This window comes from Eubalaena glacialis, chromosome X, assembly GCF_028564815.1.
Source record: "Eubalaena glacialis isolate mEubGla1 chromosome X, mEubGla1.1.hap2.+ XY, whole genome shotgun sequence".
NCBI lineage: Eukaryota > Metazoa > Chordata > Mammalia > Artiodactyla > Balaenidae > Eubalaena > Eubalaena glacialis.
The window spans coordinates 122,027,986-122,042,730 of NC_083736.1; the positions used below are offsets into that span (position 1 = coordinate 122,027,986).

The following is a 14,745-nucleotide window of genomic DNA, read 5'->3' on the forward strand; positions in this document are numbered from 1 at the left end:
TGTCCTCTGCTGACAGAGGGGGCAAGGGAACTTTCTCCAGCCTCTTTCATGAGGGCACTACTCCCATTCCTGAGGATGGCTCCACCCTCAGGACCTAATCACCTCCCACCCTGACCTAATCAGGTCCCACCTCCTAATACCATCACCTTAAGGGTTAGGTTTCAACATATAAATTTTCTGGGGTGGAGACACAAACATTCAGACCATAGCACATACAGCATCAGAGAAGGCCTTGAAACTGAAAGCAAAAAGAGACCTAATGCTCCCTGAAGGTCAGCCGCTGCCAGCATGAGGTCAGTCTGATCTTGTACAAAATGGTGCACTTCTGCAGGTGAAATCAGAGGTGGCCTAAGCAGAAGGGACAAGAGGCACCAGAGGTGTCTACTACATAGAGTAAAATCCCACCTCCTACCTGGGGTCACAAGCCAGGTTGCCAGGATTCTGGAAGCTCAGTGGGGAAGGGAGGTTGGGGCGAAGGTGGTGGAGTTCTCATTCATTTAGACTTTCAGTTAATCCTTTCCATTTTGGTTTGGCGAATAGCTCGCATCCTCAGCTGTGTCAAGTGTTAGCAACAGCAGATCTTCTAGAATTCACCCCCACCCCCAGATTGATGCCTTCCTCAACCCACTTGGGCCAAGATGCCCCACATGTGCCAGGCTGCCCCTCCACATGGATGCGCGCTCACAGGTTGGCAGCGCCGCGCCGAGGTTAGTGTCCCGAGGGTGGTCGCGGACAGACCTTTCGGCTCCCCGGCTCCCCAGTCGCGCGTCCCCCGTCCAGGTACCTAAGCGCATCCGGAGCGGAGGTTTAAAGACCCTTGGGCGGTAGCTGGTCAGCCTTGGGTCGAGGTGGTTGGCCCTGGGGGGAGCCGGGAGGCCTGACCTTTCTCCCCCAGACTCCGACCCCAACCCAGGTCCGGGTAACGCGCACGGGTCCACCCCCGAGGCCGCAGGGAGGGGTGGTCCTCCGGAGTCGTTGCCCGAGAGTGTGCGTGCGCTCCCCGTCCTTGGGGAAGGTGAGAAGCCCTGCATGCCTGCAGGATGTCCCAGCAGTACCCATGCCCTGTGGTTAACTCTTCTGACCTGTAAGAGTCTGGTATCTTACTGGAGGGCTGGAAGCACCCTCTGGGGAGGTGCTGAGCCAGAGGGGCTCCCCCGCTGCTGGGCCCCTGGCAGTAAAACTGGGATGACTCAGCGGTGGATCATTCTGCTGCCGGGTCCTTGAAGAATGCAGCTAGCTACCAGAATTAATATCTCTGTGAGTCTGACTACTCATAAAAGCATATAACTCATATAAATGGAATCATACAATATTTGCCCTTTTGTGTCTGGCGTATTTCACTTAGCATAATGTCTTCAAGGTTCATCCATGTTGTAGCATGTATCAGAAATTCTTTCCTTTTTAAGGCTGAATAATATTCCATTGTATGGATATATCACATTTTCTTTATCCATGCATCTGTAGATGGATATTTGGGTTATTTCCACCTTTTGGCTATTGTGAATAATGCTGCTATGAACACTGACTGGTGTATACATATCTATTTGAATCTCTGCTTTCAATTCTTTTGTGTATATATGCAGAAATGGGATTGCTGGATCACATGGTAATTTTATGTATAATTTTTTGAGGAACTGCCATGTGGTTTTCTACAGCTGCTATACCATTTTACAAGAAATGCACAAGTGTTCCAATTTCTCCATGTCCTTGCCAACACTTGTTATTTTCTGGTTTTTTTTTTCCATAGTAGTCATCCTAATGGGTGTGACATACATTTATTTTTTTAAGTATAATTTGATTTCACTATGGTAAACACAAAACCATTTCCACTTGCCATAAACAAAAGGAAACTAAAAATAATCACGTAATACTAAATTTAAAAAAATCCCCTTTACTGTCTAACAATTCTCTCACCTACCCCCAGTCTTGCTCTCACATTACGGAACTAGGAGTGCAGAAGTACAGGGTTCCCTTCACCCCTCGGTCCTTCCCCATCCTCACTTTTGGTCCTAGGGCTTAATAGCGCATCAGACTTATGCTCCAAGAAGTGATAAATCAATACTGGCAAGAGGGAGTACCCTGCTTATGGATTGCTACATAACAAACCACCCCAAAATGTAGTGTCTTAAGACAACAACAATCATTGATTTTGCTAAGGAATCTGCAATTTGGCAGGGATGACTTGTGGTATCCAGGGGCTCAGCTGGAACGATCCAAACCGCTGGGGGCTGGAACAGTTAGGGGCTGCCTGGGCATCTCTTTCTCTCCTTATTGGAGCCCACGGCATCTCTTCACATGGTTTCTCCAGCACCACATCCTCAGAGCAGCCGGACCCGTACGTGGAAGTACAAGGCTCCGAGAGACCCAGGTGGAAGCTGCAAGGCCACTGCTGCCACACTGGGCAGCAAGGCACTGAGGCCAGCCCAGATGTGAGGGGAGAGCACATAGACCCCATATCCCAGTGGGAGTAATGTCGAAGCATTTGTGGCCCTTGTTGGAAACTAACACAACACTGTTAATCAAATATACTCCAATATAAAATAAAACGTTTCAAAAGAAAAAAAGGAATTTGTAGCCCTCTTTTATCCACCAAAGGGAGAAATGCTTGTCTCGTAGGCACTCCACTCTGAAGACCGTGAGTATGGTAAGCAGATGGAACTTCCCGACTGCAGCAGTGGCAGGATGATGCCGTAACTCTGGGGAGACAGAGGTAGAGAGGAAGATGGGAGGGTGATGGGATGAGGCTGGTTTTTTCTCTTCTGGCTGCCCCTGGGAGGCAGACTTTCACAAGCTAAGAGCTGAAAAAAATCATCAAGCAACAGTTTGCCCCATCTGCTGGACTTCCCGTGTGTTCATGATTGCCTTTGAACTCTTTCTGGTTCTGGACTGAGCTCGGGAGCCTTTCCAGTCTTTGTGGGGCGTAACAGTGCTATTTTACATACCATGGCATGAAATAAATGGAGGCTATACCTGAATCTTGTGACAGGCTGAACTATGGCTTTAATGCTTCATGTGTTCGAGCGAGTGTGGGAACCAGATGCAGCCAAGCAGGCAAGACTCTCCAGAGCTCTGCAAGGAGCATGTTCAGTTCCAAGTGACAGAGCACAGATTTGCAATATAATGCGGTTTTGATTTTATAAATATTTTTGTCTTATATCAGGAGCTCTTTCAACTTGGCTGTGACAGTATCCCCTTCAGTACTCTCCGGATGAGTAGGTGACAATGTGTTTTATCACGAGATACTTTTGAAAGTGAGAGGACGCTGCTGATAATTATGGCAATAAAATAGGCCGAAACCAGCACTGTCCCAGGAGAAGGACTTCTGCTCATCGTACCCCTGAGCCATCTCTACAATCAGCCCCATCAACCAACTGGGGTGGAACACCCCCTCTGCAGCATCAGGCACAGGTTTAGTCTCCATAGGGGAGGTGGTGAAGGCGAGTCTGGTTCTGGTCTTCATGCAGCTTCCTACTGAATTGCAGGAGTCTCACCTGAAAAAAAGCCACCTCTGCTATGAGCAAAGTGCCTGGACATGAGAGTGGCTGAAGCTCAAAGGAGGTTCTACATGGGTGGGTGCAGTCAAGGGAGTCTTCTGGAGAAGGAAGCACTTGGGATGGGTCTCAGGTGGGTGCGTTGGGGCAGGGAGAGGGCAGCCTAGACGGGAGCTCCTATGGGCCTTCCCTTCAGCTACCATGTTCCGGTCAGTGGCATCTGTACCCCACGTAAATGGAAAATGGAGCGGCGCAGGGAAGGCTGAAGCACACAACCAATGGGGGTGGGGAGTGGTGGGAGTGCCAGAAGAGCTGGGCCTGGAGCAATTCCCAGAAGCACTTTATTTTCCTTCTAAGTTGTGTTTCATCCCAGGAACCGTGACATCCTTTTCATGAGAGTATTTCAAAAATGGAGCAGATTGAAGTCCCAGCCATTCCAGCCTTTTCATAGTCACCACTTCCAACCTGGCCTGCCTCAAATTTAGACTTCTGTGAAAGATCACGTGAGTTCTCTGCTCAAGAAATTTCAGACTCCCTTGTTTATAGTATAGATTCTCTCTCTCTCTGGTCCTTATCCTTAGCGTGTACATTCTTCCACGATCTGGCAGGCAGCACTGTTTCAGTTGCAAGTGACAGAAGCACAACTCAATCTAGAATGTAAACTCCACGAGAGCATTGTTTAACACTCTACGTCCAGACCCTAGGATGGTGCCTGGCACCTAGAAGGTTCTCAGTAAGTATTTGTTGAATGAATCAAATGAAACCTGCTTAACAAAAAAGCAACAGACCATACGTGCTCCAGACCTTGAATCAGGGACTTAAGTTAGGTCATTTTCCTCCCTCGCCTCCCACTGCCCACCCCCTTCCTCCTGTGTTTCTAAGTGTTTCTATGTGCATGCTGTTCTCATTCTCTCCTGCTGAAGATGGACTTCCTCCCGGTGATGGACATGGAAGACCAGGGTGGGTGAGGGCATAGCCACATACAGCCCCAAGCTTAGAAACTGCAAGAGAGACTCTCTATTTCAGGATTAAACCCCCAGCCCCCGAATCAGAGAAGTATTCTCATTGGTTAGGCTTGGGTCACATGAGCTTTTTCGAGCGTAATCCATGTGGAAAGGGGCATGGGATACTATGGGATTGGCCTGACCTGGGCCATGTGCCTGACATGAGGCTCTAGCAATTTCCTGTGATGGGCAGCTCTTCCAGAATCATGTGACTGGCTGGGGAGCAGCAACCACCAAAGGGAAGAGCAGGGCAGCTGTTATCAGAAGTCGAGGACCCTAGTACTGGCAGGAAAAACAAACAGCCAACTGTCTAGAGACGAGTGCATAAATCCTCCCTCCGAATGAGACTGGGGTGGGAGTCATGGGGCAGCCCACAGGGGCCCGCAACAAACTTGAAATGACTTTGAGATCTCAGTTTTATCTTTTTGACTCTGTGCTTGTCTTAGAAAAACAGTGCTTTAAATGACCCACTATTGAATCAAATTTGTCCTCTAGGAAGTTGTGCCATATGTATTCTGTGGGACACTGTTTTATCTCCTCTAGGGTCTGCAGAGCCCACGTTGAGAAGCTATACTTGACCTCAGCAATTTCCTCCAGACCTACCTCCTGACCCCCGTATTGCCACAGCACATCCATCCCTGCCTGTGCCAGGCCATTGTCCCCCACCTAGAATGTCCTCGCCTGCCTCTCTGCCTCTTCTGGCCCCGTCCACCTTCGCAGGTGCTCATCAAGCCCCATATCCTTTCTAGCGGCTTCCTGGGTCGCTCTCTCTGTCCTTTAGACGCGGTGTATTACAGTGGAAAGAGCCCTGAAGATCAAGGTTCAAGTTCTAACGTCGCCACCAATTCTCTGCGCGACCTCTCTACAAGTTATTTCCTCTCTCTCAGCAACTCGGTTTCCTCTTCTGTAAAATGAGGGCTTGCACTGACCCTGTTAGCAAAGGGAAGCTCCCAGCTCCTTCTGCACCGGCCCCTGCCCTGCCCCCAGCCCCTCTTGGGCTGGAGCTTTTTTTCTCCGGTAAATGAAATGAGTTTATGGTTGGTGCTTAGGTTAAGGGTTGTCTCTCTGTCTCTCGCCTTCTCCGCCTCCCCGCCCCCTCAGCTGGACAGCAAGGCTTCCATTGAGGAAGGGCGCCCTCCCACACCCTCCCCCTATTCCATGCTCTTGCTCTAGCCTAGGCGAAAGGAAGATGCTGGATAATTCAGCTGAGCAAAGCAGATTTTCTGTATGGTCTGCCCTGGCTCAGAAGAAGGTCAAAGCCCCAGCTCTGTACCCGGTAGCAGACAGAGGACAGGATTCGTGTGTTCAAGGGTGCTCTGGATCGGCATCACCTTCACCTGCTTCTCTCCCGTCCTCTCCGCTCCCCACAAGTAAGTAGCCCAGAGCTAGGCACCCCGAAAACGTGCTCAGATTGCTAGAATGCGGCAGAGAAAAATGCGTATGAAAGATTAAAGAGGCGCACGCCCATTTTTGCAAAAGGACACGTTTGGTTGTATGATTATTTGTCCTTAAGCAGAAAAGGGGCATGGCACCAGGAAACTGGAAGAACGTTCTCAAAGTCTATTTTTGCCTCACAACTGCAGCTTCTGCTTTAAGGAACATGACGGATATATTTCAAAAGTTATGTTTAATAATATGGACTCGCTACAGGGTGTGAATGATTCTTTGGGGGGAAAACAGCTTCCCCAGAGTGCTTCTAAAAGGATGGGGGGGGGGACCCTCGTCCTCTTCTGAGGTAGTGTCTCTGTTCAAATCAGTGCAATTGCCTAGTGTGTCTCCAAATGCCTCTGTCTCTCTTAAGGGAACAGGGAAAGCTTAAATTCGAGTGGCGCGTGTGTTTTCCACCACCAGGGTTGCTATGGAGTGTAGCAGAGTTGTGGGAAATGCAGGGGGTTTATCTGCATCTGCAAAAAGTTAGCTAAGTGGAATTAGACTTTCTGTAAGGTGTTTTCCTGACTCAGGCATGTCCCAAACTGGCCAACGTGTCTTGAGGCCCTGGGCGGCAATCCAAGTCCCGCGACCTCAATTGCTCCTGGAGGAAAAGCAGCCTGTTTCAACTTTCTATACTTCTTAAAGTGTTACTTTGATTAGACAGGAGATAGCAGTCTGTTTAGCAATAGTACTATTATTCCTCTGTCATGGTTATATTTTTAAATTATACTTTCTCTTTCCTTTGCCAAGAGTAAATGATAACATACATTTGCACCACGGAGCCAACCAAAGCTGTGTAGGTTTTGCCCAGACAGGTTGGAAAATGTATTCTAGGCCCGTTGCTACCCAAATAGGAAGACTTTCCCCATCCCCGGGTCAGGGGACCATGCTTTTTTTTTTTTAAATAAGTACAAACTCTTTAAAAACATAAAATAAGTTTTATTATCGCTATAAAAGTAATGCATCTTGTTGTTTATACAAGTATTACTTGGAAAATACATAAAAGTATAAAGAGAAAGACAGATATCATCTATAATACTAGAACCCCAAAATAACTACTATTAAATTTTGCTATATTTCTTCCTAGCCTTTTCTCTAAATATTGATACAAAACTATGGATGCAAAATGTTCCCAATACACTTATATTACATATTCAGGAACATATTGCAAAAATAATTTTGTATCTTACTTTTATCACTTTATGATGTCATAACCCACAGATAACCATTATACAAGTTCTGGTTTATTCCCACCAGCCTTTTTTATCTGTATATTGATACAAAACCATGCATGCAAAATGCTCCCAATATATTTATACTGCATATTAGGAACACATCGCAAAAATAGTTTAGCATCTTTCTTTGATTGATAGACTTTTGGTATCCGTCCTCCTAGCTTCTTTCCATATTATTGATACAAAACTATGAATGCAAAATGTTCCCAATACATTTAGATTACATATTAGGAACACATCGCAAAAATAGTTTAGCATCTTTCTTTGATCACTTTTTATACCACAACTCAGAGATAACCACTGTTAAAGTTTTGACATATTTCCTCTCAGCCTTTTATCTGTATATTGAAACAAAACTGCATGCAGAATGCTCCCTGTATACTCAGATTGCATGGATGGGAACAGTGCAAAAAATCTGCTCATTTCTTTTATCGCTAAATGCTTCAGCCGGAGCATATTCTCTTGTCACATATTAGAGACACCATATTTTATTTACCCAATCTTTGTTGTTGGTCATCAGGATGTTTCTAATTTCTACCCTTAAAAATAGTCAAATGAGTGACTTCTCTGGTGGTCGAGTGGTTAAGACTCCACACTTCCAATGCAGGGGGCGCAGGTTCGATCCCTGGTCGGGGAACTAAGATCCCACAGGCTGTGTGGCGTGGCCAAAAAAACCCAAAAATACTGAAATGAGCATCTTTAATGTATTCTTTTTTTGTGACTTTTTGTTCATGGAGTTGTTATGCCTTCTCTTGACCACTGATATCGACTCAGTGCTTATGGTTCATGTTTTTCCAGTTGTGTGCTTGAGCATAAATTCTTTAACATTCTAGCACGCATATAAAATCTATGCCTTAAATGAATTTCAATTCATTACAAAGAACTTAAAATGACAGTTCAAGACACAAAGTCTGACCCCCCCCCATTAAACTGTTAAAGTACAACTCGTCCCCCTCCTTCCGCGACAGCAACCTCTTTCTTCCTTGCTTAGGGCCCACTTTTCGATCTTTTCATCGATGGGTCTTGTAATACTTACCAGTTGTATTGCTGTGAAGACGAGCGGCTCCCAGACCTTTCAGTTATCAATCTGTCACAAGTGCACAGTGGTATCTCGTGACATGATGATCCCCGAGACGTCTGAGGTCTGTGCATCCTTGACCCAAAATTGCTGCATCGCCCGTGACCCCTAAAGACTTTTCAGAGAATTATGTTTGACAACGTAACAAAAAATACGGCATAACGAAAAACACATTGTAAAAGCAGAGAAAGAACTTCAGCTCGAATCCCACCACCTTAAGCAACAAGTACGTTTGCTTTGATGTTCTTTCCAGTTTCTGCTCCTATATAGACCCGCTTGTCAACTGTGGTGTCCACATGATTTTATGTCCCTGATTTGTAAAACATGGTATCATAAGCATTTTCCAGGTTTTGACGTAGTCTTTAAAATTATTATTTGTAATGGCTGATGAAAAAGTTTCCATTGAGTGAGTGACTAAATTAAGTTAACCCCTATGGTTGGACATTCCATCTGTTTCCTTAAGACTAATTTGGTTGAATCTTTAGAAAGTATCAGATACGGGTCAGAGATTTTAAATGATTTTAAATAACACTTTTCTTGGTTTGTGCACACCTACGTGTACACAGCTGCGTTATTTACTGTCACTATTTAGTCATCCTGGGGCCAGTCTTGGGCCTCACCCAGGAAGTGTCCAGGGTGTAGGCAAAAGCTCATCATACGACTAATGAGTTTCACCTCTAATTTTTCTAACCAAACAAATTCAACTCCATTTCCTGCTCTAGTCACTACTGTGTGCTCGGTTCCGATTAACAGGTAATGACAGAAGCGGCACAGCACGAGGTCTGGAGGAAGAGGCCCCAGACTAGCCTCCGACAAATCCGCAACCTCCAGAAGCCCGTTTTCTTGTTGGCAATTGCTTTGTTGACGTCTTATCCTATTTATCTCTCAGGGTTGTTGCAAAAAGAAAATATGAAAGCATTTGGCAAAGCATGTAAACGCACGTCTAAAAAAAAGGCAAGATGTTGGGATTATTATGTTTCTGACTATTGCGGTTTTTGTGGCCGGGACTTTAAAAAGTCTGGTCTTGGGGCAACAGTCGAGTCTGGAGAGCAGGTCAGGGTGGGGTTAGGGGATAGGTGAGGGAGCTGCTGTGGGAGAATCACGCTTCAAAGTCTTCAAGACTACAGGACACTGCTCTGTTCTCAGCTCCCAGACTAACAGCAGCGGCCAAGCCAGGGCCACCGCCCAAACTCCCACCCGCTGCTCAGATTCTAGAGCTCACTGTTGTACGGAGAGTGCTCCAAAGCCAAGCAACGCCGGAAATGGAAGTCTTCTCAGGGCTCCTCCCTAATGGCTCAATTTACAATCCCCACAGGGGCCTACGTCTTTTTGAACTTGCCAAAGAGATCACTCCTGGAGCGGGGGAGGGAGGTAAAGGCTGCAGATAGGTAAGATATTATGAAAGTGCTAACAGATCTTTGTTCATTTATTGAGCAGTAACTAATGGGTAGAATGACTGGGGTGTAGAGTGGCAGGGAGATACACATTTGCTACAATTGGTGCATAGATAGTTTTTCCTTTAAGAGTAATGTAATTATTCTAAATACAAAGGCATGTATCAAGTTTTAGGGTTATGAGGATAAGTTACACTGTAGGCTGATGGGAAAATAGATCTCTAAAAATTTATGCCAACTTGGATATAGCCCCGACTCTAGTCTTTAATTCCTATTAATAAACTTTCATTGATCTTCCAAAAAATGCTTTTTGGACCTATTTCTATTTTCATCTTGTGCCGTCTCTCAGGAAAGCTGCCTAGAAGTTAACTCCCACCTGTGTAGGATGACTTTTTCTCCAAGTGTTGCCCTGAGCCTAATGGTCCCGGATTGGGGGAACAAACCCAGACCCCTGCTGCCCCATCTGCCTTGATGATTTGATAGGTATGGTGTTTTTAAAACAATCAGCAAAATAATTTGCACTGCAGAGTCCTTAGTAGGTCTTTTTTAATTGGACAGTTACTCGTATTAGTGAAAATCAAAAGCAGCACACAATCATTCAATCTCCAAGCACTGGAGTGTATCCAACTGTTTTCCTGTTTGGGGTTCCACTTTAGTCATTGTCTGTATGCACGCGTAAATTTTTACAGAGTTGCAACCACTGCCTTTTTTTGTGGCCCTGGTTATTGGCATCTAGTTTCCCAAGTAACATTGACACACATCTGTTCAAATCAATTGACGTTCCCATCATGACTGACTCATTTGGCGGGAAAAACAAGTTTACGTGCCAAATGGAACAAAGAAGCGTGGGTATCAGGGAGCAGCAGGGAGAAAGAAACGGTGGGAGAGAGTTATTTTGACTTACTGATCATAAAACATTTTCCAATAACATTTTTAAAGGATGTATAATATTACACTGAGTGATTGATTATATTTTACCCCATGTTGTGGGACACTCGGGTGGTTTTCAATACCTAGTGAGTTTAGAATGCATATAAATTACAGGATTTGAGAGATGACTGTATTTTCTTGAAACAGGAGTCTTCTGTGTCCAGATCCGGGCCAAGAGTGTTGATGTAGTGTTCCTTTGCTGGGGAAAAAAAAAAGTTAGTACTGCTAACTGGAAATGCTGGATGCCTTCAAAAAGTGTCCCTGTGCTTAAAATATTTTTAAATTATGTTCAATTCTAGCTTATAAAAGTAACCTATGTATCTTGTCCCACAACTTACAGAAATGTGGAATTTTAAATTTAGAGCTTGACTAAACTTTTCCTAGTTTATGGGCCACGCCTGTCTAATAAACTTAATACAATGCCGTGTGCACGCAGCTTCCTAACAAATAACATGTGCTGGGAAAAGATGAGGAAACAATGGAAAGGTGCCTCCTTGAAGGTGGTAACATCGGATCAATTGATCGGTCGACTATAAATGGATTCATCTTACACAAGTCTCCCACACATTATGATGCACATTTAGCAATGCTGAAAAACAATTTGAACGAATACCTTAGAGAGTTGTTACAGAGAATTTATAGTCTGGAACGAATTGCCATCTTCTTAATTGACACGGAAATGTTTGGCTAAAATATTGCTTTATTCACATTTCTCTCCTTGGAGGAAAATCTAGGCAAACTGCAACTTCGACCGTGTGAATAATGGTGAAAGATGACTGCTTTAAGTCAGAAAAAGGGCACCACGCAGTCTGAGGGCCCCGTGGACGCCCTCAATCTCGATGCCTCTTGGGGGCCCGGGGCAAAGCGCCACAGCGCATCTGGAAGGCAACGCCCCCAATCAGGATCGCGGCTCCCGCCCTCCGCCCCTCGCGGTCTCTCACCTGCGTCCCGCTGGAGGGAGCCGGCGGGCGCGGGCGTGGTCCTCCCGGAGGGTGGGCGCCGGCTGCTGCCGGGCTTCCTTCTGGCTCGAGGGGACCCGTCCCGAGGGGGGAGAAAGGGAGAAAAGGGAGCTGGTGAGAGGCAGGGGGGCAGCCTCGAGGTGCCTCCCCAACCCGAAGCACTAAGCCAGGCGGGTGCGGGAACCTGTTCGCCGTTCAGGCCTCGGGATTGCGGGCCTGCGGGGCCCTGGGCCGGCCGGGAGCCAACTCTCGGGCTTCCCGGTCCGGGGATCGCGGCCGGGGTGGGGCGGGGCGGCGGCGGCCGCGGCCGCGCGGAGCCGGACTGGCCCCAGGCAGCCGGGTGGCGGCGCCCCGGGAGCCCGAGGGTCCGCGGCGGCCGGAAGGGCCCCGACCCGCCCGCGTCCGCCGTGGCGCAAGGGAGTCTGGGAGAGTGCGCGTGGGGGCGGCGGGAGCCTGAGCCCCGGCTCCGGGCTGCCTGGAACCCCGGGCTCCCCAAAGCCGACCTCCTCCGGGGGCCCCACTCCCGGCCCCCGGGAAGACCAGTTCCCGGCAGCCCGTCCAGACAAGAGGGGTTTTCGTGTGCTTGGTTTCCTTCAGGATGACGGAAAGCGTGGGAAAGGTTCCACACCTCCCTCTGTCTTTGCCAATAGTCCTTGACCTGCCCGTGCGCCGGATCAAACCAAAATCCTAAAGTGATTTTTACAGGCGAAGTGCGACCTCAGCCAGAGAGTGAGCCCTCTCTTTTCCAGGCCCGCTGTCAAGCTCCTAGCGTAGACTCGGGGCCCCCAGGGAGGGATGGAGGTGGCTTTCGAGGTCATTAGCAATAGCGTCCAGAGTCCTGGGGGGCACGAAGAGCCCCTGAGTCGACAGCTCAGGTGCTGCCATTTTCTCAGGAGCTGTCAAGCTAGTGCCCTGCCAGCGGGGCAATCCCTTATGGGAGGCCCCCGCGCGACCAAGGTGGCCTTGGGGCGGCGCGTCCAGGGTAGAATTCTGGGACCAGATTTTGGGAGATAGGGCAAGCAGCAGCTTGAAACGCAGAGCCTCATTCCACAGCCACCCCCTCGGGTCCCCGCGCTCCCTGCAGGCCTCAGATCGGGCAGGTCAGCGCCTTTCCACGCCGCCTGGGATTCACCGGCGGACCAGGCCCCGGGCCTCGCCCGATCTCGACAGAAGCTCCCCGCAACACAGACAGGAAGAAGGGTGGAGAGGGTGTCGAGAAGGGGCCAGAAACGTTCATCTTTTCTGGACTCCAACGTCCTTTCCACATGCAGGACGCGAGCCATTTACCAGGAGCCGCAGAGCGGCCTGGGGATTGCTTGCAGCGGGTCACCTTCCGGCGTCCCCCTTACTCCTTTTCCAATAACCGCCCCCCCCCATTTAGTTGTTGGGTCTTGAAGGTAGTCTTTCTTCGTTTTTTTGTCCTGTGGGTGGTATTCTAGCTAATCACGAGGAATTTTTTTCCGATCGTTTAAATTTTACCCGGGCAGGGAAAGGAGTGCTAAAATGCAGTATCTTTTTCACACCTATTTACACATTCAAAGGCGGGCAAAGGTTGGACGGAGGAAAAACGCGCCTCTCCCGGGTCTCGCTGCTGGGGCGGACACGGCGGGCGCTGGACTAGGACTTACCTAGTGGGTGGGCCCGTGCAGGAGTCCCAGCCTTGCCCGGGCAGCAGAAACAATACTCCAGAGCACCGATCGCCCACTGCAGTACTGTTCCCGCTGCTAGGGCACGGCTGAGTGCGGGGCGCCGCGTCCCTCCTCGGCTCGCATAGCCTGCGCACGGCCCCGACCACCCCCAGCCCCTGGCATGCAGTTGCGTCCTCCCCGGACTCTGGCGGGGCCTCGTGGGCGGGGAAAGGGGGGCAGAGGGAAGAGGAAGAGAGACGCAAGGCCCCGCCCACCTACCTGCTCCAGAGCTGGCCTGGGGAGCAGGCGCCCCGCGGGAACGCACGTCCAGCAGAACCCCACCTTCCTACTTCCTCGCGAGGGGGTATAGCAGCGCCTCACGTTTTGAACCGTTTAAAGCACTTCAAAACATGAATTGCTGCTGCATCCCCTCGGAGTCAACGAAGGGGGATCGCTCTGGGGTACCTGCAGATGGACAAAGACAAGGTGACTGAAAGGAAGCCTGGTCCCGCCCCGTCCAATGGCGAGGAATAAAGCAAAATGTCAGTCCAAATCGACGTACTTTTTAGAACTTCGCCGTTTGATTTCCAGGATCGGCAGGTGTAGTGAAAAATGTGACTCTCAATTTTTTTCCCCCCAGAGGATGAATCTTGGAAAAGTGTAGCGGTGAAAAGTCAAGGGCTGAGACAGAGGAATTAGGGTGGGAAAGAATCTTACCTCTGAAGGTAAGAATAGTAAGAAAATAAATTGAGGCAGTTTGGCAACATCTGGATCACTCTTGCCAACTTCAAAGTCTTAGTGAAACTTCTTCCTGAGGTATAGTATAAATAAGTCTCACTCAATGTCCCCACTAAAAAACTAACTTTTCATTTATTGACTTAAAGAAGATCACCAAAATGTCTCTGGCAGCTTCAGCTAATTTTAACATATATGATAGCTGGGAAATATAGATCCATCCACAGAAGCATCAGACGTCCTCTTTAACTCGCCAGTGTTTCATTATTACAGCAAACACCCTGCTTTGAGTTCTTTTTAAAGGTATTAAAGAATGAGAGATAACTGTCCCGAGATGAAATATCTGGATGTTTACATATGAAACTGATTACTCAAACGTATTTATAAATATTTTATACCTTTCAATGTCACCTATCAAAACATAAATCAAAAAGTTTCAATACTTGATGTCAAATCACTCCTTCTTGTCTCAAGCAGTTCCACAGAAACTCTTTCACGTCCTGAAATGGCCGGCACTGTGCATACTCCTTAATGATTAACTCATTAGATACCACTTTTTCCTTTTTAAAATGGACACACATTAGTAATAAGTTACATGCATCCTCCCCCATACTGTTTAAAGGAAACAGTCAATTAAGCATAGAAGAAACTACTACCCTGTAACCCTCAATCACAAACCTAAAAGTTAAAACAACAAAACCAGTACAAAACTCTAATGGTTTTGAAGGTTAAAATACGTTTCAATACAAGTAATAGACACTCCAAGTATCCACGTCTGCTAAGTGTTCGGTTCATTTAAAAGTTACATCGGTTTTTCAAAACCAGTATAATGGACGCTGTGTCCTGTTTATTAGTTAATA

General features: G+C 47.7%; 1 protein-coding gene across 1 annotated transcript; it reads right to left on the reverse strand.

The window, feature by feature from the left end:
- Positions 1-10,162: 10,162 nt before the first annotated feature.
- LOC133081902 (cuticle collagen 2-like) lies at positions 10,163-12,805 on the reverse strand. The gene is made up of 3 exons (XM_061178220.1): positions 12,580-12,805; positions 11,505-12,239; positions 10,163-10,762 (listed from the first exon to the last, which is right to left on the reverse strand). The coding sequence occupies exons 1-3, from the start codon at positions 12,803-12,805 to the stop codon at positions 10,656-10,658; spliced, it is 1,068 nt and encodes a 355-aa protein (XP_061034203.1). The 3' UTR covers positions 10,163-10,655.
- Between the last annotated feature and the right edge of the window lie 1,940 nt (positions 12,806-14,745).